General features: G+C 31.9%; 1 protein-coding gene across 5 annotated transcripts in view; it reads right to left on the reverse strand.

Annotated features, from left to right (window-relative positions):
• LOC118203559 (uncharacterized) overlaps positions 1 to 23,777 on the reverse strand; it is a 235,732-nt gene that overhangs the window by 103,622 nt on the left and 108,333 nt on the right. For 4 of the 5 annotated variants that reach the window (XR_015040229.1, XM_085813027.1, XM_085813024.1 and 1 more), the window contains 5 exons: positions 22,691 to 22,996; positions 14,788 to 15,093; positions 10,142 to 10,429; positions 6,755 to 7,060; positions 3,753 to 3,983 (listed from right to left, as the gene is read on the reverse strand). Coding sequence is in view for 4 of the 5 variants with exons in the window: in XM_085813027.1 (XP_085669153.1) it covers positions 3,753 to 3,983; positions 6,755 to 7,060; positions 10,142 to 10,429; positions 14,788 to 15,093; positions 22,691 to 22,996 (1,437 nt within the window). In the remaining variant the exon portion in view is untranslated. The remainder of the gene's footprint in view (positions 1 to 3,752; positions 3,984 to 6,754; positions 7,061 to 10,141; positions 10,430 to 14,787; positions 15,094 to 22,690; positions 22,997 to 23,777) is intronic. The other variant, XM_085813025.1, reaches the window with a different exon arrangement.

Genomic DNA, 23,777 nt, shown 5'->3' on the forward strand with positions numbered 1-23,777 from the left:
TTCTATTTGACATAATCGAAAGTTCAAGCTTACTTTTATAAAAGTGCTCTAACAGTCTGCAAAAAATAATAATCCGGATCCAAGTCGAAGATTAAGGAACAACGCAATCTGCAACATTAACTGAAATAGATAATTAGATAATTTTAGCTTAGCTTATCCCGTCCGTTATACATTAAACGCGCATTCGGAAACGTATTTTGCACACGCGCGCATGCAAATTCGCAGTGGTAAACGTCTTATGCACATGCGTCAACGTGACGCATGCGCAGAAAGTTTGTAGCTTTGAGGTCCGGATTATGGGTGTCCGAATTAACGACTTTTGACCGTACAGTAGATGCCGAATAAACTGGATAAATTCGGTATCAAATTTTGGATGTTAGTCGATGTAGACTCGAAGTATATGTGCAATGCTTTTCCATATCTTGGAAAAAATACATCGAGAAGTGAAATTGAAAGTCTTCCTGAAAATGTAGTAATGCGTCTTCTAAGCCATTACCTGAATTCAGGTCGAAATTTGACATCGGACAATTATTTTTCCTCACTATCATTAGCTAGAAGACTTAAAATGAAAAACACAAGTTTTGTCGGCACAGTAAGAAGACATCGACAAGAAATTCCACATGAAGTAAGGAAATCAAAAACCCGGCTATTTAAAACAGTTTTGCTAAAGAATGGTGAAACTACGCTCACTGTCTACCATGGAAAAAGGAATAGAAATTTCCTACTACTAAGTACCTTACATCCAAAGTGTAAATATAGACTCACAAAATAAAAAAAAAAACCAAATGTGGAGTTGATATTGTTGACAAGATGACACGTAAATATTCTGTTCGCGCTGCTTCACGTAGATGGGCTGTGCATGTTTTCTATAATATGCCAGATTTAGCAGGGACGAATGCCTACATTATCTATTATAAATTGAGTGATAAAAATATTACAAGGCACGACTTCCTATTTCAATTAGAATTAAGAGAGCTTTATTTAAACAGAAGAAAAACTGGAAAATTGCCCCAGGAAATTTCCAAATCTAGCAATAGACTCTCGAAGAAAAGACATCAATGCCAGATTGGACTTTGTAACAACAACAAAACAAGTAATGTGTGTAAAAAATGTTCATATTATGTGTATGGAAAATGCACTTCCAATATTGAAAAAGTTGTGTTTTGTAAAAATTGCAAAAAGCTGTAAAATGTGTTTTATTAAGGGTAGGCTGAAATTTATAATAAAATATCCTATATTTTTTATTAAAATAATCTGTTATTCTTTAAAGTTCTTCAACAATTGTAATTAATATTCTTAAAAGCATTATAAAGCATTTACATTTGAATATATACCTTAATTCGTTGAGCAGTCAATTTGACTGCCATTGGCGCTTCTAGTTAGGGAGAAAGCTTGGCGCTTCTAGTGTTAAATTATATTCTCAATTTTGTACACTGCTGGTAGTTTTTTTTTATCAGTACCTTTCAGAGTATTTTTTAATAGTAAGTTAGAGGTTTTTATTTTTTTGGGGGGGAGATCAACACTTTTTTCTGTATCACTTTTGTTATCAGTTTCTGTAGTTCTTTTGATATTTTTTAGTCAAATTTTGCATATGTTGTCTCAACACTCTTGCTGATAAAGCCCTTGTCCACAAAGGCCTTAAATAAATGAACCACAAAATACTTTGGTAAGTACAAGTAGGATATTCTGGCACTGAAGAGTTAATGAGTTTTATAAACAGCGGAGATGAGTTCAATAAATGGCAGTTTTTCTATTGATTAGTAAGCATTTGCTTTAGTTCCTGGAAATATGAATCTAATAAGCAGCTGAGTTTGTTAACCAGTGAGATTAATAAGCAGGGGGCATTGTATATGCATTTTTTGAGTTTGGGGAAGGAGAAGGGGGAATGATTTTTTTCGCGATGGTAAAAGGGATGCATGAGGCAAAACAGGTTGAGAACTACTGCTATAATTGCATGTTAGCACTATGTAACAATGAAAGAAAATCTTCAAGTACTTGTCAGTTCAATTAGACATTACGAGGATTTGCTATCAGGAATACTTATATTTCCCTATGAAGTACTGCCAGGGTTTGTACACACTTCTGCAAGTTAAAATAAAACATATATAAAGACCATCAATGAAAACCTTTAAGAACCTATCAGCAATAGGAACTGAATAGACTAAAGCAATTATCTACATCCAAATTTCCCTTTAGTAATTTGTAATACATTAGTAATTTGTAATAACAAAATAGATCTATAAGCATTATCATTAAACATAATCTAATATTTAATTATAAATAAATATAAAACAAATTCAAGAATAAAATTAACTTCATAATTTTTTTCAAGTAATTGGCATTAAATTATAAATTTCTTAAAACACATATATTTAACACTTATCTTTCAAAATTGCACATCCTTTAATAAAGATTAGTGGTTTTCTTATTTAAATTTTACCGAAAATAAAGTTTAAAGAGCTATCATTACACAGATTCCTTCCTTTAAGCCTCATTTTGTCACATACTCTATCAGTCCGGAAGTATATGCAAATTTTATGTCATTGTGAAGCAAAATCATAATCAGCATGACTCATAACAGAAGCGTGGTTGCTGTCATTATAGCTGAGATAGAAATGAAAAAGTGACAGAGAGGTCACAGAAAACGATAAAATTTCGGTTGCCAAGTTAAGTCGGAATTCTTGACATAGCAACTATAGGACTTGAACAGTGGAGTTCTTCAGCTAAAGGCACTCCCAGTGCCATCCAGTGGCGCAATATAGCAAAATCTGTGCCGTCTTCAACATGTTAATTTTATAATTTATTAGATTACTAGATTACTAATTACTAGATTTTGACTGAGGATCTAATATCTGGAAAAATTTCAATCCAGAATTGCTGAAGTCCCAACCAATCCGGATCTCAAACTTTGTACTGTATAATGTTTTAGTCTATGAATATCATTAACAAGACGTATTTTTAGGATATGGAAAGAAACTGTTGTTAAATTTTTTCTCGTCAACATTTCACAGTGCATTTAACTTAAATCTGTAATCATTGCCAAGTGCAAAGTCCAAAAAAAAAAAAAAAAAAATCCATACTTTTTGTTATTCAATTACTAATATAAAAAAATTGTTTAGGCATAGCTGCATAAGTCATTACTCAAGTTGTCATGTGCAGATAAACACGTGGTGATGAAAGCAAAATATAATAAAAAATGATTAGCCAGGTTGGTGTCAGGGATATAAAATATTAGTAGTTGTAAAATGAATGATGTTTCTATGTAGAATGTTTCGGTTTGAGATGTATGCCAAGTAGGCCAAATTATTGATCACACAAATTTATGCTAAAATGATTGTTTCTTCAATAGTTAGGTATTTTATTTTGTGCCAAAGTGAAATTAAGAATCGGAACTCTCTACATGTTTTATTATGGAGTGAAAAAAGTGAAAAGTGCATGTATAAAGTGTTTAAAAAAAAGGTTGTTAGTGGCTTTGAAGTCCGAATTTTAAATCATTTCAAATATTGGACATCCAGATCTCGAACTTTGTACTGTAATAGTATGATAATTAAATGAAAATGAATTGCATCATATTAAAATAAGAAAGCTTCATATTATAAATCTTGCATGCTTTCTCCTGCATTGAAAAGCCCCAAAAAACTATTACATTTCGCAAAATGAACAGTTCAAAATTATGAATAAATAAATGAGAGACAATTTTTGTAATTAAATGAGTAAAGAAAAATGTGATAAATATTGCATAATAAACTTACTTCACATTTGGTTAATTTATCCACCAAATTCTTCTCCAAAGAGCAGAGATGTGTAAAAGTGTTGAATGTTGATTCATTTAGTTCAGAAAAGCATACCTTCTCTTTCAGGTTTTGAAACATGAGAGCTTCTCTAATTAGACTTCCAAATTCAATTGAATTAATTTTCTGCTGTATACCTGAAATGATTTCAGGTTCTCTGTTCTTGGATAAACAGATTTTGCAAAGAGAGTTCTATAAAATAAAGAAATTCCATTTTCAATTACAGAATCCAAAACAGTACAATAATAATTTATGGTGCAAATGTTAAAAATAAGTGTTAAACCTAACTGCAAATATAAATATTATTTTTGTTACATTTTAATCACATACAATTTTATATGAATTTTACTATGTAACAAAGTCTTTTGATCAAAACAGGAAAAAACTATACAACAGAATTTAAACTACTCTTTACATAAAAAATAAATTAAAAAGTTACCAGACAATTTTAAAAGGTCTTAAACAAGTTGCTAATCTTTAAATCATAATTTATCTTAAATCTCCACAAAAATACGAAACACCTTTGTATCTGTAGTTTAAAACAGCAATGATAAAACGCAAATGAAGTATCAACAATCTCTAAGATATAGGCCAAATTTAACATTTAAAACATACCAAATACCACTTTCTCACACACAACAGCAGACTTATTTTGGACTGACATAACTGAATATGGTTTATAGCAGAACATTTCGTTATATTATCAGATTATAAAAAAACTTGTTAGACCCTGAGCTTACATCTCAATTTGACATAAATATGCTAGTAAGTAGTCTGATATCAGTATCCAAAAGCCTCTCACTCCTCTTTCACTATATCCATCTACTTCTTATATACCATGCCTGCTCCTAGCATTAATTAGATTCACATTAGTAACACAATAATGCTTCTAAGAGTTTTAGTTTAAAAAGCCTCAAAATATACACCCAGTGATGCTAGAAATGCTTGGAAATTACATTAACCTACCTTTACTAAAAAAATGAATGATTTTTTAATTATACTAAATTTTGAAACAAAATGTTGTGTAATTTAGTAAAAAGCCTTATTGCTGTCTCACAAGGCAACTATGAGTGCAAATGTTTCATAACCCTATCCCCCAAAAGGTAGAAGAAGACAAAGAAAAGAAAGAAGGGGGAAAGAAAACTTGGCAAGTGGATTTCTTTATCAACATAAAAGTAACCATGATCCTTTTCAAAGTTCATAACTAATTTAGTATTCATTTTTAAATATTTTGCTGAACTATGAATAATTGTATTCAGAGATTTATGCAACATTTAGTAGTACCAAGTATGGATTTATAACTGATTTAGAAGAGATTTTTTTTCGTGACGTTTGTATGTACGTATGTATACGTATCTTGTATAACTCAAAAACGAGTAGCCTTAGAACATTGAAATTTTGTATATGGGACTGCCATAATATATAGTTGTGCAATTTTCTTTGAGTTGCAAAGATATGCAAATATAAGATAAAACAAAATATGATGGCTGCTTTAAAAAATAATTGGCAACCTCAAAATTAACTATTCTAAATTAACTATTCTAAATTTGGTGCTCTCTCCCTAAATTCATCTGTTCTCCCAAATTCGAGATGTTTTCAAATTACATAACATTGTTTGAAAAAGGGAACTAAAACTAAAATTGACCAATCGCGGCATGGCTTTGCAGTTGCACCTACGTAGTATAAATACTGCTTCGAGCAAATAGCCTCCTTTTTTTCCTAGCTTCTGCCACGTCAACATCTCCATTCTGCTTATGATTTTCTGCCTGTAATGACATCGTATCTTTGTACCTGTGTATATAAAAATTATTTGTATTCAACGATGATTGAAAAGTAATTTGTTTGCCAAAAAGATGATTTGAAATGTGTAAAAATAAAGATGGTGATTCTTCAATTCAGTTTTGTTAGCTGCTTCATGAAGCCTTCACTCTTAGCCACTACTGTCTTCTCAGCCACCACTGTCTTCGAGTGCCAGAAATTAAAGTACCGGATTCACGACTATGCATTAAAAATATTACACACGCATGTATATATATATATATATCCACAAAGTTACCCAGCTCATTGAACTCAATTTTTTTATTTATATGTTGGTAAATTGTGCAATTTTTTTTTGGGGGGGGAGGTGGAGCTTTAAAAGTGATTGAATTATGTTTTTCTTATTTTCTGGTTAAGGTTTTTATGCCTTTAGTTAATCTGCATGCAATACTTGTAGAATTATCAACAATTTTAAAAGCATTTATGTGGTGTTAAGCCTAACAAGGCCCTGATTTGTTTACATTTGAAACTTTTAGTAGAATAGTGAATTAAGTCAGTTTGCGCATCAACTTCAGTATATTTTTGCCGAGTGGGATCAAAGTAAATTTTCAATTTTGTGCACCAAAAAATCTGTCTTCCTGCCCACTGGCCAAATCTCTTGCTTTTGCGAGAGAAACTCTGATTTTAATTCTGGAAAAAAAAAAAAAAAAAAAATCTAACTGTTTTTAACTTTTATTGCTGTTTTACGTTTTTCTGTATTTTACCATTTTTAATGAAGATGCTTTGAGTTTTCATGTATTTTTGTATGAAACTAATGAAATTCGAGGAAATAAGCTTAAATGAAATGCAGCAAAAAATGTCTATAATTTACAAGGCTGTACAAGGAAGGCATGGTGTCCACATCAGATATTTTATCTTTCAGTTTTATGAGCAGTAGTAAGGTAAAAGCAATGCTTATTTTAATAAATGAAACAAATAAGGCCTAGATGTAAAACTAATTACTTAAAATTTCAAAACTGTTGTTTTTAACAGTTTTGTGTAAATTAGACCTAGTAACAAAACTCATCCATCCTTTACAATAGAATCACTTCTCCATCATCAAATCAAGATTTGTATTTATTTATTTATTTATTTATTTTTTTAATCTATAAAAAGTTTAAGAAAAGCATACAGATAAAACAAAAAAGTTTTAGTCATGTGCTTACTTTCAAGCTATCTTTTTGGTCTCCCTTTTTGCTGCTATAATTAACATAGTGAGCATCACTTTGGCTGAGTACTGACTGAAGGTTAATTAAATCTGCCTTTATCTCTCCAAGGCCTACGGCAAGCATTTGCACTTTGCCAGTTTCAGTAGACAATAATTCATGAACAATGCTTTTAGCAATTGCAAAACTTTCCAGTTTTTCTCTTAATAAATTCTGTTTTGTTAAGCAGGCAGTCAACTGATTTTCTAACAGATCTTTTTCAGACTTAGAAGACGAAAGTTGATCTTCATGTTCATGGATTTTCTCCTAATGAGAAAAAATTTTGTAATCAATTAACAAATATACCCTCTTTAATACTGAGATCAATTGTAAGAGTCAGGAAACTACTATATTAAATGTTAAAGTGGTATGATATAAAATCAGATTTAGTCTATTTTTTTATATTTTTGTTTAAAACTAGTCAACACCGCATTCTTAATTTTCATGACAAAAAGACTATACCTCTAATTCATTTTGATTTAAAAAGTAAACATGAGGAAAATTTCAACCTTTGATTAGCATCCAATATTTTTGTTTACCTCATATTTCTCTGAATTTCTAAAAACAAATCTCTAATTTTAGAAAGCTGTTAAAGCCCTGAAACAAAATCAAACAGCTTACTTATTGAAATAAGAAGGAAAAGAACAAATGATTCAAATGAAAGAAATAATCTTAATAACCATATGTATAGTATAAGCAACTACTCAGTGACAGGCACAAGAGAATCACAATAAATGTATATTAGGTTTCATAAAGACAAGAAAAAGACTGCCTAACTATTGTTATTCTCTCTGACCTTCTTAAGAATTTCAAAGATCTCTATTGCCATTTCTTCAATTTTCGATTCTTCTGGACCAATAATGCATGATGTTTTGGAATGTTGACATATTTATACTTCCTAGCATTTAGAATATTACATATTAATTAGAAATATTAAATGATTATGATACTTTTGAAATTAATAGCTTTAGACTAACTTCCCTATTAAAAAATCATCTGCCAATTATTCGGAAAATGAACACTTAATAAAATAAATATCATTATGCATGGGCAACTCTATTAAACATCATGCTGACTCAACTGGGTCAACATATTGCATATCAATGAACCACTTAACTTCACTAATAACTTGCCATTCTAAAAGTACATTTTTTTAACAGAATGATAAACTGGAGCTGCTCTCCCCCCATCCACACGTCAGTAATTTATCAAAATATGGTGTTACATCCTCATGAAGACTATGCAGCATGTTTCATAATCCTTCCATGGCCATTTGGGAAATAGCTTTTATCATGATTTTTCAGCCCAAACAAATCTGTATAAAAAATAAGGCATAATTAAATTGTCCCTTGCATTTACAATAAATAAGGAGTGAACACGCAGCAAGCTCCTTTTGCAAAATTTAGCACTGAACTTATAAAAATATCACTTGATCTAATAATGCCTACTTTGCTGTGAGCAAACCTGGTATAAAATGCAAACAACATGAGGAACATCACTTAGAACAATGGTCTCAAACCGACAGCCTACAAGCAGTCCCCGAAGCAATTATATGCCTGTAACAACATTTCAATTATGTATCTATACATTAAAAGCTACAAAACATTTATTTTTTACAGCAACAACAAAATAATTATGCATCTATTAAATTGCAAAATTTCCAGATATTTCAGCTAATTTACACCAATTTCCTCCACTTTAGCATCGCTTTTGAGTTTGTTTCAATAAACAAATCAATGTCCCCATTCTGTATCTGCTTCATATTTTTAATTTGTTAATGTCTCTACACGGTATCTTTGAAGAATAATTTTTTCTCCCTCTAAAAACCATTTTTTCAATGAATTTCCTTTTCATTTTATAATTTTCAAATTTAATTAAATATTTCTGTTATTCTAAAGAACTGCTTGTACTTAGAATGTATAGAAAAAACTGTTAATTATATTTTTTTAAAATTATATGAGTATTGAGAATAAGGCCAGTGCCAGAGTGTGACAATGGCAACATTGTACGGAAAAAACATTTTTATCTCCAACACGTGAGACTGTCAATGGAAAATTCCAAAAGTAAGCTGTTTTTAAATATTTTGTGACATTGCTGTTGAAACTGTGAGTGTGACAGAATTTTTAGAATTTAATGAAGCACTGTGCAACAAAATTTAGGGCAGGCACTGAAGTATGTATGGTACACTGAAACATATAATAAATCTTTTATTAAATTATCAATTTCCAGTTTCTTTGCTTTCTTTGATTGCTTCAATGCTTGTATGTAGTGGGAAGAAAACAAAATAAAGATTAGATAAACATGTAAAGTAAAGTGGTATTAACACGCAATGGAATATCCATTGCGTGTTAATACCATGAAGACACTTTTCATTTCATCACATTTTTCTCCAAATTGTAGGTCTATAAGTCTTGACTTCAAAACAAGAATTTATAAACCTTCCAAGGTGCTAGAGCTAAAATCCAAAATATAAACTATCCCTCTCAACTCTGTAAGAACAAACAGCCAGAAGATTGTTTGGAGGAGAAAAAAATCTGAACGCTTTCAGATTTTATATAACAACAAAAGAGGTTATTTTTAACATTTGGTGTGTTATCTTTAATTATTGGCTATCATGTTCTTTGCACTTACATTGCCTCATTGGACCTTAGTTTTTTAAAAATAAAAAGAGGATCACAGTAACTGTCAATGCAGATCATTCCATGGAGATGTTACAATCTTTTGTCATACCTGAATTGAACATTTTTCCACATGTTAAACAAACCTGGTTTCAACAGGATGGAGCGACATCACACACTGCACAGCAATCAATGGAAGCTGTGCAAGAATTGTTCGATAACCGTGTGATTTCAAGATTTGGTAATATTCCCTGGTCCCCTAGATCGCCAGATTTGTCTTTGTCCGTTTGTGAGTTTTTTTTGGGGGGGCAGTACCAGTAAAAGTACAGAGTACAGAGTACCAGAGTAAAGTGTACACGACTCGACCAAGAACTCTGGATGAGTTAAAACAGAGAATTCAGGATGAAATTCCTACAATCCCAGGAATTGACCGCTGCAACATCGGTCAATAAAGAATCTTAACAGCAGATTTCAAGAATGCATTTGTACAGGAGGATGCCATCTAAAGGCATAATCTAAACCTCCTAATTTTTAAAAAACAATAAATTTCATTAATATTTCTTAAATGGCAAGTTTTAAGGTTTCAACTGCTATGAATAAAAGTTTTTACTTGGTTTAATTGAATTGTTAAAAAGTTCCCTTTTTTTTTGTGTGTGTGTGTGTGTATCACCCAGTATAAAAGAAATCATTAATATTATGATATACAAAATTAGAAAAGAAATATCAATACCTCATACAAAACTTGTAAATTTGCCAACTCTGAACTCAATTGTTTACATTCTTCTTCTTTTTGCAAAAATATAGCCTGAAGTCTTTGTGCAGAAATTTCCTGTTCTTGTAATACCGAATCAAGCAAATCTGTATTTTCAGTCTGAAATGTAAGTTCCTCATTTATTCTGTCTTTCTCCATTTTTTCAAAAAGGAATTTTTCATTTAGTGACTTGTTACTAAGTTCTTTCACTTGATTTTCCAAATGACTGATAATTGATTTAGCTTCTTCTAATTCACTCATCATGCTCTACAGAAATTGATTAAAATTTACAACAATTATTAAAATTATTTTCCTTTTAAAAAGTAAGAAAAATACATAATCATGAAAAGACAGAATTCAAGAAAGAACATAACAGTACAATATCTAGGTCAAACTTTATGCAATTAATATGAATTTCCTTATGCCATAGAACAGTAGTCTATAGCTTTGGAGATATATAGCCGATCTTATGAACACATCTGCTGTTAAAAAAAGAGATATAATGAAAAGGAGACTTGTCGCTCTGTTTGCATGGTGTGCATGGCTGAGGTAATGTGGAAGAATTTCCTGCATTCGTACAATTAGCAAATTTAGTTTGCAGTCAACAGCTGGTCAGTTTTGTGATGTATCTTGTTTTATGTATTACATAAGAACTTGGATATATACTTTCCCTCAGTCAATCACTAGCCAGTTAGCTGCATATACAGCTGTACAGTTCATTTTACTTCACAGATGGAGATAATCTAATGAACAGCTTATGAAGCCTGTTTATTTTATTGTCTGCATGCCTGCACATATGTATGTTCATTTTCATTTTGTTAAAAATATTTCCGGCCCATTAGCTACTTTGAGATCATGCATAGTCAGAGAACATGCAATTTAAGTCTGAGACTACTGCTGCAGAATATTGTAGTATATGAAATATGATCAGTTTCTGTACATAGTCAACTTCTGATTTACCAATGGAAATACCAGGGATTATGTCCAATGTTGAAATCAAAATCACATTTAATCTAAAGGCTGTTAATAAGAAAGAGGAATAACCCATATTATCATTAACATAAAAATATTACTAATAATATACCAACATTTTCAAGCAGTTTTACCTAGAGAATAAGATACATAGATAGGCAAGTAAAAAATTATCTGCACTTTTGTCATAACTTTTCTTACATTGTGCCCTTTGTCTTCTGTCCTCGCATATTTTATTGTTATACTGTTGTGGTAATGTTGTAAAAGTTTGATCTTAATTCCTCCATTTTTCTTCCTTCTGTTCCAGATATATCATGGCTGCTCCATTAAAAGTTTGCACCAAAGAGGAACAACGAGCAGTGATCCGATTGCTCTGGTCGGAGGGTTTCAAAAGGACAGACATTCATCCCAGATTATCATCACAATATGAGAGAAGTGCACTATCATATCATGTAAAACTGTATTTTGACAAAGTGTTGACAAACCCTAACACGAGTGAGCTTATGTTCTGCAGTAAGCTTTCTTGGTACCCACCATGCACAGACTTTATGGTAACCGAGCTTCTTGTGAATGATTTGAAGAGCAGCGCCATGACCAATATTCAAAGCAGATGCTACCTCATCGACAGTGATTTGCTTATTCATGTCTGACCCTTTGACACCCTCCAACCACAGGAATCGGATCACTGCTCGTTGTTCCTCTTTGGTGCAAACTTCCAGTGGAGCAACCATTATATATCTGCAACAGAAAGAAGAAAAATGGAGGAATTAAGACCAAACTTTCACAGCATTACTACAAAAGTTTAATAATAAAATATGCGAGGACAGAAGACAAAGTGTGCAATCACAGAAAAGTTATGACAAAAGTGTAGATCATTTTTGACTTGCCCTCGTAATTTGGTTATGAAACAAAATTAGTAATTAAATAAGACAGAAAAAAGGGGGGAAGGATAGCTGTAAATAAAAGAAGAATAAATATTAGGCATGAAGAAACTTAGTTGTAAATGCATTAAAGAACAATGTTTACAAGAGAATGTGCGCAATGACATCGATTCAAACTAACATAAAAAAGCCAATTAGAACTTTTTGTTTTGGAATAGAGTTCATTTCACAGCAGTTATCTCATGCATATTCCTTTCCCTTTCATATTTTTCATGTACAGTTTTCATGTATGTTGATAATTTGTAATAACAATTTTTCAGTCAAACTGTAATAAACAATTTTACCCACCATTACTCATAGTTATTATTAACTCTATTCACAGTCATTCAAGAGTCAACAGTATCTGTCATTGATGACAGCTAAAGTCATAAAACAGTTTTAGGCAAAGAAGCAATCCATGCAAGGTTCACCAGAAGCTGATCTATAAAAGTCATGAAATATATATATATTTTAATGTTACAACAGCATTTCCCAAGCTTTAGCATCAGGAACCACATGCACGTAATTGCAACTTATCATGATTCATGCATACAGAATTTCTCTCAAATGAAGGAAAAAAGAAGAAAAATACAGCAGTAATTTTCTACAGAATATATATAAGTATTAACTCATTCATAACTATGAAGTGTACATGATTACCAACAGGGTTGCCACTGAAACAGGAGAATGAAATTCCCTAACATTTCCAGGTGTGTTTCAAGAAAATTCCACTCTATCCGTGTAGTGCGTGTTGGCTGTGCTGAGAAGTAAATTAATTAATGTACCAATTGAAAACTCACAAATTTGACAATTACATAAAACTTAAATATATATATGCAATGATAGCACAAATTTTGGAAGCACTATGTGCAGAAATGTTGATTGCGTAGAAATACTTGATGCTTAGAGCGTCCGTCCATTTTTGAAGAAACAGCAGTCAAGCTGGATTAAATTCCTTTTATTTATTTAAATTCCCATTTTGTGGCCACAATTCACTTGGCACTCTACTCGTGCCTATTAAAAAACATTTACAATTTTGATATTATTGCCATAGAAGCGAATGTAGCAGCACACACGATTGCAGAAAGGCATCTGGCCAAGAAGAAAGAACAAGCAAAAGTGATGTATCAGTTCATAGAAGGGAGTCAAAAAGTTTCAGTTTTTTAGTTTTGGTTTACAATTTGGTGATTGGTCAAAAGGCATATGCATTAAGGGTTATGAAAGATCACATGATTACTTTGAATGATGCAGTTTAGACTTACAACAATATTTTTAGGACAAATAGATGAAGTTCATAAATGAAATAAAAGAGGTTATAGTGAATTAAATTTAGAAGTTTGCTTTCATATTTTTTCTTACATACATATATATATAATCCTGAAAGTATTACTATTATAACTATAATAGGAGTTATTTTCTCTACTGAAGATTGAGAATAGAATCTGCCCAATTTGCATTAAAAAAAGTTTTTTTTTCCAGACATTTTGCAGCTAAACGAAAGAAAGAAATCTATTTATTGATAATCTAAACGAGAGAAATCTATTTAATGATATTTTTAAATAAATTCAGGTATTTTGCATTTTTTTAGTAGCATAAATAAGCAAAAAATATGCAAATTAAATTTCATGATAGTATGACATCATACTGCTAGAATTAGTTTCAAGAATATGGCACAAAAATTGCCTGAAATTTGAAAGTATTATTAATTAATAATAAATAAAACTTAGAAGGAAGAAGCCACATTAAATGATAGGAATAACATAAATATAAATAAATTAAAAACTGAATTACAATAATCAACGATATTTTGATGAATAGAATTATATTAAATGATTAGTCTAGATCAGCAGTTCTCAACCTTTTGACTAACGCATACCATCTAAACAAAAATTGAAAACCTTTAGTACCACCACTACAAAGTCCTACTACCACCACCACTCTTGAACAAAGCTCAGATAGCATAAATTTCCAAGTGTTAGAGAAAAAACTCAATCAGGATGTTGGGGTTTTAATTTTAGAATTTAATAGTTAAAAATACTTTGCTTCTTTGTGTACAACCAGTTGAGAACCCTGTCTAGATGACTAATTACTATTTTTTATTTTACTGCAAAATAAAAAATAAAGCATTTAAAATTACTGCACATCATAATGTCGCCAAATCCCGTGTGTACCACATACCATTATTAAATCGATTTTGTTTTATATGAGAATGGGAAGGTATTTTCTTTCGTTCAACATGCACTGCACATGTGCAAGTGAATCTCTTAATTCTCGAGGTTGTTTTGCCCTTTCTTAAAGATAATCTAATTGGAGCCAAGAAAATTGGCTCTATGCCAGCTGCCCGAATGACGCTCATGCAATTCATAATTCGGCAAGAAAGTGATTGCTTCCAACATTGGCATAAAAATCGTTTTTGGGGGGATCGCTGTAAGAAATTCTCTGACTTTTCCAGAATTTGACTAAAATATTTAAACTCCCTGATCTTTTTAGTCAATTTTCAAATTCCCTGATTTTTCCCGGTTTTTCAGGTAGTGTGGCAACCCTGTACCAAGTAAAAAAATTTAAAATTTGCATGAGCCAACAAAAATTGGGACCTGCCCCACTGCTGAGGAGCTACTGTATTTATAGCCTCAAGCATAAAAATAAGAGTTAATTATTATTATAAAAATAAGTTATCTATTATTATTTATTATATAATAGCATTAAAGACAAAAATTATTTTGAAAAAATTACTTCTGTGAAACTTTTGGCATTTATAAGTTCCCTTTTCAGCTCGTCATATTCTTCTGTTTTTAAACTCAGCTGAATTTGAAGATCTTCAACAGAAGAAGTTAATTCCTCTAATCTTTTATTCTGAATGAATGTCTTCTCAGTTTCAGAGGTAATGGAATTCAAAAGCCTCTCCTCTTCTATTTGCAGTTGTTTCAACTCTTCTTCTAATGTTCTTTTGCTTGTCTCAACCATTTTTATGCAAGTTTCAAGAAAATTTATCTTCAATTTAACTTCAGTAGTGTCAGATTGTAGTTGTTTGATTTCATTCTAGTAAAATATTAGAATAAAAATAATAATTAGAAATGCAAGACAAAATATTTAGAAAATTAATTAAGCATCAAAATTTAATCATGGGATGTGAGAGGACTTAGATTTTTGTTGAATGTTAATTTTACTTCAAATTGAAGATACTGCATGTACACTTGTATGCAAAATTAAGAAAATTTGCATATTATGTCGAAATTTCGGAAAAACTAATGGACAGGTTTTAATGAAATTTGGTATAAATATACATTTGTAACAGAGAAATAGATGTACAATTCAAAAGTAATTTTACGTATGCATCATTATCAGTAAAGCTAAACATCCTGGCAAATGTGAGAAAGGATATAGAAGGGAGCAATTTGTGATAACGAACTGAAAATGAGTCTAATATGAGGCAAGATTCCATCTCACAACCAGATATGTCATGAAGTACGACAGCATACTGACAGGAGGTATGTAAGGAGTCCCTGTGTCCGAGGGAGTTGGAGAAGTTAAATTGCTCTCTCAAGAATGGTCCAGACATGCTCTCTAGGGTTATGGTCAGGAGATCTGGCTGGCCAATTCATGCAGACTATCCTCACTTTCCAGGTAGCCATCGATCAGCTGAATCATATGTGGACAAGCGTTGCTATCCATAAACAGAAACCCAGGACAAATTGCACCCTTGGAAAGTCAAACATAGAGCTCAAAGATCTCCTCTCTATACTCCATAGCAGTCAGGGAACCTTTGTCAAACATATGCAGGAGTGTGAGGCCATCCAACATAATGACTGCCCAAACCCACTACGCCTCCACCACAACAATGATCTTTTTCTGATGAGAGACGGTATTGTGTTCAAAGCTCTCTCCAGATACAAGTATGCAGAGAATCAGTGTCCAGACCAAATCTCGAGCCATTTGTGTAAAAAGCACAGCACTCCATTGAAATCTGGTCCAAGGTCCATATTGTCTGCACACTGCTAAACACACTCTCTTAAGTGCTACAATGAGTGGGATGTAAACAGCAGGTCTTTTAGTATTCAGCCCTATATCATGAAGCCTTCGGGAAACAGCAGACTGTGAAATTTGGGTTCCAGTGCCAGCATACAGCTCACGTGAGAGCTGTGAAACTGTGTCACTGCACTGAAAGTGAGAAGTGAAAATCCTGTGTTATTGTGGATCTTGGTTGACCTGGTTCAAGTCTTCTCATTATGGATCATGTTCTGAAATTATTTCCACAAACTGAAGACGACACCTGGTGTTGCACTAAGCTCTGTAGCCACTTGTGCTTGTGATTGGCCTGCCTCCAATCTACTGACAATTCTTTATCTCATTTCACCATCCATATGTTTGTGGTTACTCATTTTACCCGATACCTTACAAACTGTACCCAACTCTTACGAGAAACAAGTCAAATGTCATAAAGAAGTATATCACAATATCGAACACAAGTCATTGAACATGCGTCATGCATTGATATCTCCTCCGTGTAGATTTATTTATTTGAATTTGAATATTTATACAATTCTTCAGCGGCATAATTAGTACCTTAGGTTCAATTCTTTTTATAAAAAGAGATATATAATTTGATAATTCTGTTACTTTCGCATATGAGTTTATTATAAACTGCAAATTTAATGTTTTATAAAAAAGGGTCATAAAAAAATGAGTTAAATTGCTCAGTTATTTTCATGTCTGAGATGCATTTGAAGTAAAATAATATATCTATTCCTTTCTAAATTCTTTAAAAATAATATATATTATTTTACTTTTAGTTGCATATTAATTAATCTATTTCACAGTACAGAGATGCATAAAAATTATGAAAAGAATGAATAAACAGGATTGCTTTAAATATATGAATAAATAATAATTTATAGTGTAGTATCTATTCTTAATTTAATGTTGTATGCAATAATCTGCTACAAAGACTGGTATTTCTCAATACAACACCAATTTTTTCCACATATTCCGACTAAGTAAATCAGTTTATGTTGCAAAACAGTAATGTTATTTCAAATTTTCTATGTGCTTAACATAAAAATCACATGAGCAATAAAATCACACGAAAAAAAAATGTGAGATTCAACTGAAACTTCATATTGAGAAAGTCCTCATAAGTGACAGAAAAGAATATAATTTATATATAATGTAAATTTCCATCGGAGTCATGTCATCAAGAAAGCACTTAAAAAGATTTTGAAATACATGCATCACACAGATTTTAGATTAAATATATTCCATTGCCTCAAAACATAAGAAAGCAGAGATGACTTTTGAAAAAAATGCTAGATCATTAGAAGGAATTTTGTAATATTTGCAATAGGTAGGTTTGTTAATAAGGAAATGAATATCTATTAGTAGATGTAAATCTGATGCAAAACTCTGACATGATGTGCCATTCTAGAAAGACTGAATTAGGCATTCTATCATACAGCAGACAGCGAAACCACATTTCAAACATTTACTGTATATAATTGCATAAATTTGTCAGTATAAACAAAAATTTATCGTAAATCAAAATAAATATAGGAAAAGATTTTTTATGTGGTTAGGCTGTCATTTCTGACATACTTTTAATAAAAAAATTTTTTAAGATATGCTCAGCAGCCATTTCATTTTGATTATGTGTTTATTACATCATTTGCAATACCATACCTGCCAACCTCTAAAGATAAAAATTCAGAAGATTTCTCCCCCAAATTCAGAAGATTTCTCCAAAATTCAGAAGAACACGAAGAATTAATATCATGCTTTGATATTAAAAAAATAACAATTTATACAAATAGAAAAAAGAAAATTGTACTTACATTAGTAAATCTCAATTAAGCAGTAACTAAAAATTTTATTAGGAAACATAAAACAAGAACTTAAATGTTACACAAAAAATTATTGCAATGAATTTAGAGTGCATTTTTTGGCTTTAGCCAAAAATTCTTTGGAAAATTTCCTGTCATAACAATTAGTTTCCTCATAACATTTAGCAATTAAAATGTTTTCTAGAGTTTTTGGTGAAATTGAAGAACGAAACATAGTTTTGTTTTTCTTCACAACACTGAAGACTCTCTCGCACTCAGCATTACTGTATGGAATTACGAGAATAGCACATAAAACTCTTGCTAGTCTATCATATTTTGGTGTTCCATCAGCTCTTTTTATTCTTTATAAGGTACCAACGAGGACATCAAGTCTATCTTCTGCAGAACTGGCAAAGTCTTCAAACTGTGCAGCAGAAAATTAGTTCTGTAGTTCATCTAAAATATCATTATGGCATTCATTTTCTTAAATTGTTAACAAAAATGGAAATTTATCAATAAAAAAAAATGAATTTTTTCAAAAGGTGAATTTTCAATTTGTTTCAAATTTGCCACTTCAGCATTTAAAAGAACTTCATTTTGCAAAGGGAACTTCCTTACAATGTAATCACAGGCTAAGGAAAAGTACTTTCTAACGCATTGAAAAAATTCTTTTTTCTCATGATCTTTCAAAGAATTTACAAGTTCCCTGGTTTGATTTCCAATTATAAGAACCTATTGATTTGCCAAACTATTACAGGCAACACGAATCAACACACTGTTTTTCACAACGGACGGTTTTACAAATTTAAGTTCTTAATTAAGTTCTTTCAAAAGATCATTAAGAATTTGGATAAGCAGGGAAGATTTTGGCGAAGCTGATTGTAGAAGGGTATTTACACTTTCAAAAATCTTAATGGTACTTAACACAAAACTACAACATGCTTTGTTCAAATCCGAAGAAAGAAGATAGAAAATCCTTTCCTCCCGGCTAATAGAAGACTATTTCTTCTTCCCTTCAACTTCTTTAACAAAGTTGACCTTTGAGGAGTCTTATAAGCATTTTCTTTTTAAAGGGTTTGATTAGTGTGTTGGCCTTTCCCTTTTAAAGCATTTTGATTAGAAGCAAAGTTGGTTTTCGGAAACTTATATGCCGACAAATTTGATGGGATTTGTGGTTTCGTTTTGGTCTCTTCGTGGAAATATTTTAGCAATGCATCCCACTGTTCAATAAACCTTCCTAGCGCTCTGCCTAAGGATAACCATCTCGTGCATACATGTTTCAGAATTTTTCTCGTTTCACCAGAGCACAGTTCTTGGAAATTCTTTAGGTTTTCTTTCCTTTTTACACTTTTTTCCAGATAGAAAAACACATCAATCAGAAGTTGGTCAATATTTAATGGTAAAGCAGCTGCAGCTTTTTCTGCTGCCAAATTAATTAAATGGCATGGGCATCCAATAACAATTAATTCATTTTGTTCTTTTTTGAGGAAAGAGGCTACACCCTTTTTGCAACCCACTATAACATGAGCATTATCTGCACCAAATGAAATGCAGTTTGATATTGGAATGTTAAGTTGTTTCAACTCATTAATTACCAAGGAGGAAATATTTTCCCCCATAGCGTCTCCATTTAACAATGGAAGACGCAAAAGATGAGTTTTCATTTCATTAGAAACATCACAGAAATATGTGAGAAAGATGAGGTAAAGCTTCCAATCACTGTCGTTGATTGACACCGAAAATGCTTTCTGGAGTGCAACTATCGTTTTACTTTGTGCATCGCAAGCAATTTCATTCACAATAGAAGATGTTTTCGTGCGAGCACAAGCATATTTCTGAGCAATCTTGGAGTCAGGAAACATCCGTCTGAAAAGTTGACCGGCGTGATCGGCAGCCCTTAGCGGCACGTTGTGTTCGATGAGGAATGCAGTAAACAAACACTCTGCCAAAATGACATCAGCATCCGAATTCGTAGCTGAATTTGAAAAAACATTATCCACTTTCTTTGACGTTGTCGAAGCCGAAGCATTAACTTCATGCTTTTTAGACTTAACATGCTTCACAATGTTGCTTCTTCCACCGTGACTTATTATGAAGTCACACACGCACACGTTGCAAAATGCATAGTTATTTCCTTTGAAGGATTCTTTAATTGTTGAAAATTCGGCTTTGTAGGCAGGCCGAAAATATTGAGAATACGGTTTTTTTGAACTCATTTCGTAACAACAACGTATTAAGAAAATTCGTAGCACGTGAAAACACACACACACAAAAAAAAAAAAAGCGACTATCCACGCTTGGTGAGTCCGAGCTGAGTAATTTCCTTGCTGCTGAAGCGAACGCGAAAAAAATAATCTGGCGCCCACAAAGAAAAGAGTGGGAGAAACAAGTTCAGTGCATTGGATTGGCTGATTAAGCGGCGAGTTGGGAGAAACAGCAGGTTACTGGATTCGAAGTAGTCGGTAGTTGGCGGTAAAACACGATTCAACTGGCGAAAAATTCTAAAATTTCGACAAAAATCATTAAAAACACTTGAAAAAGGAAAAAAATCATAAAAAATGGATTACGATCGTAAAATCGTAAAGACAAACGCATTTTCGTAAAAATTACGAAAAATTCGTAAAAGTTGGCAGGTATGCAATACTGAAAACACCATCTGTCAAGATCTTAGTATTGCGATTTTCTTTTTACTTAAGAGGCAACAGTAAAAGAATTTTGAATAAAAAATAAACGTCAGAGGTTTTTGAGATAAACATCATTTGATTTGAGTTTTGAAAAAAAAAAAAAAAAACTCATTATCATTTGTTTTACTTCTGCTTTCTCATTAATAAAATTATTCAAAGAAGTTTGTTCTCTACAGTATACGGTTAATATATTTGCCCTTAATCAACAAACCTACCGTGTTTTTGCCAATTTCAAGACTTACTTTTGAAGCTGATATTATGTTTTATGATGAATTTTTCTGACTATAACTGGAATCTTGAATTCCGACATAAGAATCAGAGTTGCTCTTTTGCCTCCAAACTCCAATTCTCTTCTTTAAAAATAAATTAAGAAGTAAACAAAATGTTGAGTGCATATTACGTCTAGTCTTCTTTTGCCATGTTCAGCAAAACAATTAAAAAAACATTCAATCAAGAGCAAAGACTTTTAGAAACATGGCCTACTCTACCAACAATGCAATATATGCATTTTCACATAGTGGCCCAGCCCTGCATGGAAGTATCTATATACCTCGAATATAGAATGATGAAGCTGATATAAACATCAATCCCATTTCCCTTGTACATGATCAGAAAAAGAAAATTAGCGATAACTTTAAAATTATTTCTAAGCATGTATAGGACCACTGAATCCAAAGATCATGACATTATGTTTGAAGATTTTTTTGAAGAAATCAAAGAATCTAATATTCAGCTATCAAGGGAGGGAACTGTGATATTTTCCAAGTTATATAAAAGTCTATAACTCGATGAAATTATAATTAAAGGTAAATGCATTTATGCTAGTCAGGCTGTGACTATAACAACCAAAAAAGGAAATATTCTTCACCACTAGGAAAACATTCTAAAAGAAGAGAGTCATTACCCAAATTTCAACAAAGGATTACTTCTTACCTTCAGGAAAATTTTCATTGGAACAAAACAATCTAAATGAATAATGATGTTACAAATTATGCATTTTTGTGATTAAATTATTAAATACCAAATATTAAATATCAAACTAAAATAAATCTTTATACAACACTTATTAGACCATTCATACTCTATGGTAGTGAATGCTGGCCTTTAATAAAAAAGGATAAAAGGCTTAAGTTTAAAATGAAAACACTCCAAAAAATATGCGGTCCAGTTACACAAAATAATGCATTGAATTTTGTTTAAAGACGAAATCTTCAGAAGATACAAATAACATAATAATGTCCAAGTCAATACATCACACCGTATCAGGTGGCTTGGATATAATTTTAGATTTGACAACTTGAACCCTGTTAAAAAGATGACCACTGCAAATGTGAAGGGTACCAGGAAAAGAGAAAAACCTCCCAAGAGGTGGATAGACTGTAGGGAAGTACTTCTCAAGTCTTTAAAAATCAGTTGTTAGCAGACTGTAGCAAATGTGAAGGGTACCAGGAAAAGAGAAAAACCTCCCAAGAGGTGGATAGACTGTAGGGAAGTACTTCTCAAGTCTTTAAAAATCAGTTGTTAGCAGACTGTAGCAACTAACAATATTGATAGAGGAAGCTTGTTGCCACAACCTTCGCCTGTAACAGGCTGTAGTGCAACTAAAGAAGAAGGAGGAATATAAGATGAAAATAAATGGAAGTATCTCAGTTGAAACAGGAGAGTTAGCAGCTTTCTATTCACATATATTTTTCTACAACTGAATCCACGGTAACTTTTTTAACTCATGTCAAAAATATTCCTAAAAATACATAATGATGATGTAGTCCTCTAAACAATAACCTAAATAGAAAAGAGATTATTGAACAAATGTTTTAAATTTTAAGTCCAAATTTCTGGATTCCAGGCATGAATTTTGAATTGCCTAATTCTCAGCATTCAAACAGAAATGCAAGACATTTATGCAAACTTATGTTTTCAGTTGCTTCTTTTGTTTGCATATTGAGCAGCAATTGCTGTGATGTTAGCTTAAAATTTTACTTGATTATAATTATTGCTTATGTATTACATTTTAGAATGCAGAAATTGTTGCAAAACAAGTGCTACAAAACAACACCTTGCTTTAAAACACATTTAAATATATAATATGAATTATATTAATTTTTGAATGACAGATAAAAATAATAGAAATCAATATACCTTATGCATCTCTTTTAAATTTGATATTTCCTGCCTTAGATGTTCTAATTCTTCAGTTTTTAAGGAAAGGATTTCTCCAGCTTCATTCAATGCAGTATTTAGCTCCTTAATGTTGGACTGCAGAGTTAGAACCTTACCACCTTCAACAGCAACTTGGTTTAGAACTTCCTCCTTCTCTTTCTCCAGGAGTTCAATTTTCTCCTTTAACGTGGCTTCATTCAAAGAATATTCTTCAATTTTGTCTTCCAGAGTTTTGCTTTCTCCCACAGCAGCAGCAACTACATCTTCTAATTCTCGGACTTTGTTCTGTTTAGGAAAAAAAACGGCAGACAACAATAGATCAAAATACATCATAAAGAAAATGGGATATTTGGGCTCTATATGTCCCATTTCTAAAAATCGTTACCAGCTGGAATCTTACAAATTTCCAACTTTCACGGTGCACTCTTAAAATGTGGCATTTAAAATCTTCTAACATATTTTCTACAATAGATTATCACCCTACACATGTACAGTTATTGGCAGCTGCCAGTGTGGAATTCCAGCCAAAAAATCAACAATCATCAAATTCAACCAGTTTAACAAATTTTAGAAAAATACCGAGTATCACATTGATACTTTTCACCTTTTTATTGATTTGAAGGCTACCTATGATAGCATATATCTTGAAAAGATGTTTGAAGCTACACTTAAATTCAGATTTTCTAAAAAATTAGTTGATCTAGCTAGAGTGATTTTAAAGACAGTACATTGCAGAGATAAAACCACGTCTGATTTATCAGAGGCATTCTACACCAAAAAATTCTACACCGGGTTGAGAAAAATGTGATGCCCTTGCACAGCTTCTTTTTGATATCGCCCTTTAAAACGCTCTTACAGACATCGGAATTATATCTAGAAGCACCGATTTTTAGACAGAATTTTCTATACACTTACTAGAGTACACTGATGACATCAACCTTATTGCAGAAGTACACAGGTGGTTGCAGAGGCTTTTACTTCCCTACAGCAGATAGAGAAACAAATTGCCATTAAGGAGAGTAATACAAAATTTATGAAAGCAATAAGTAGAGCACAGAACTCTCTT

Source organism: Stegodyphus dumicola, chromosome 3 (assembly GCF_044657685.1).
Source record: "Stegodyphus dumicola isolate Sdum_Otavi_A_Nest chromosome 3, ASM4465768v1".
In the NCBI taxonomy this organism is placed as follows: domain Eukaryota; kingdom Metazoa; phylum Arthropoda; class Arachnida; order Araneae; family Eresidae; genus Stegodyphus; species Stegodyphus dumicola.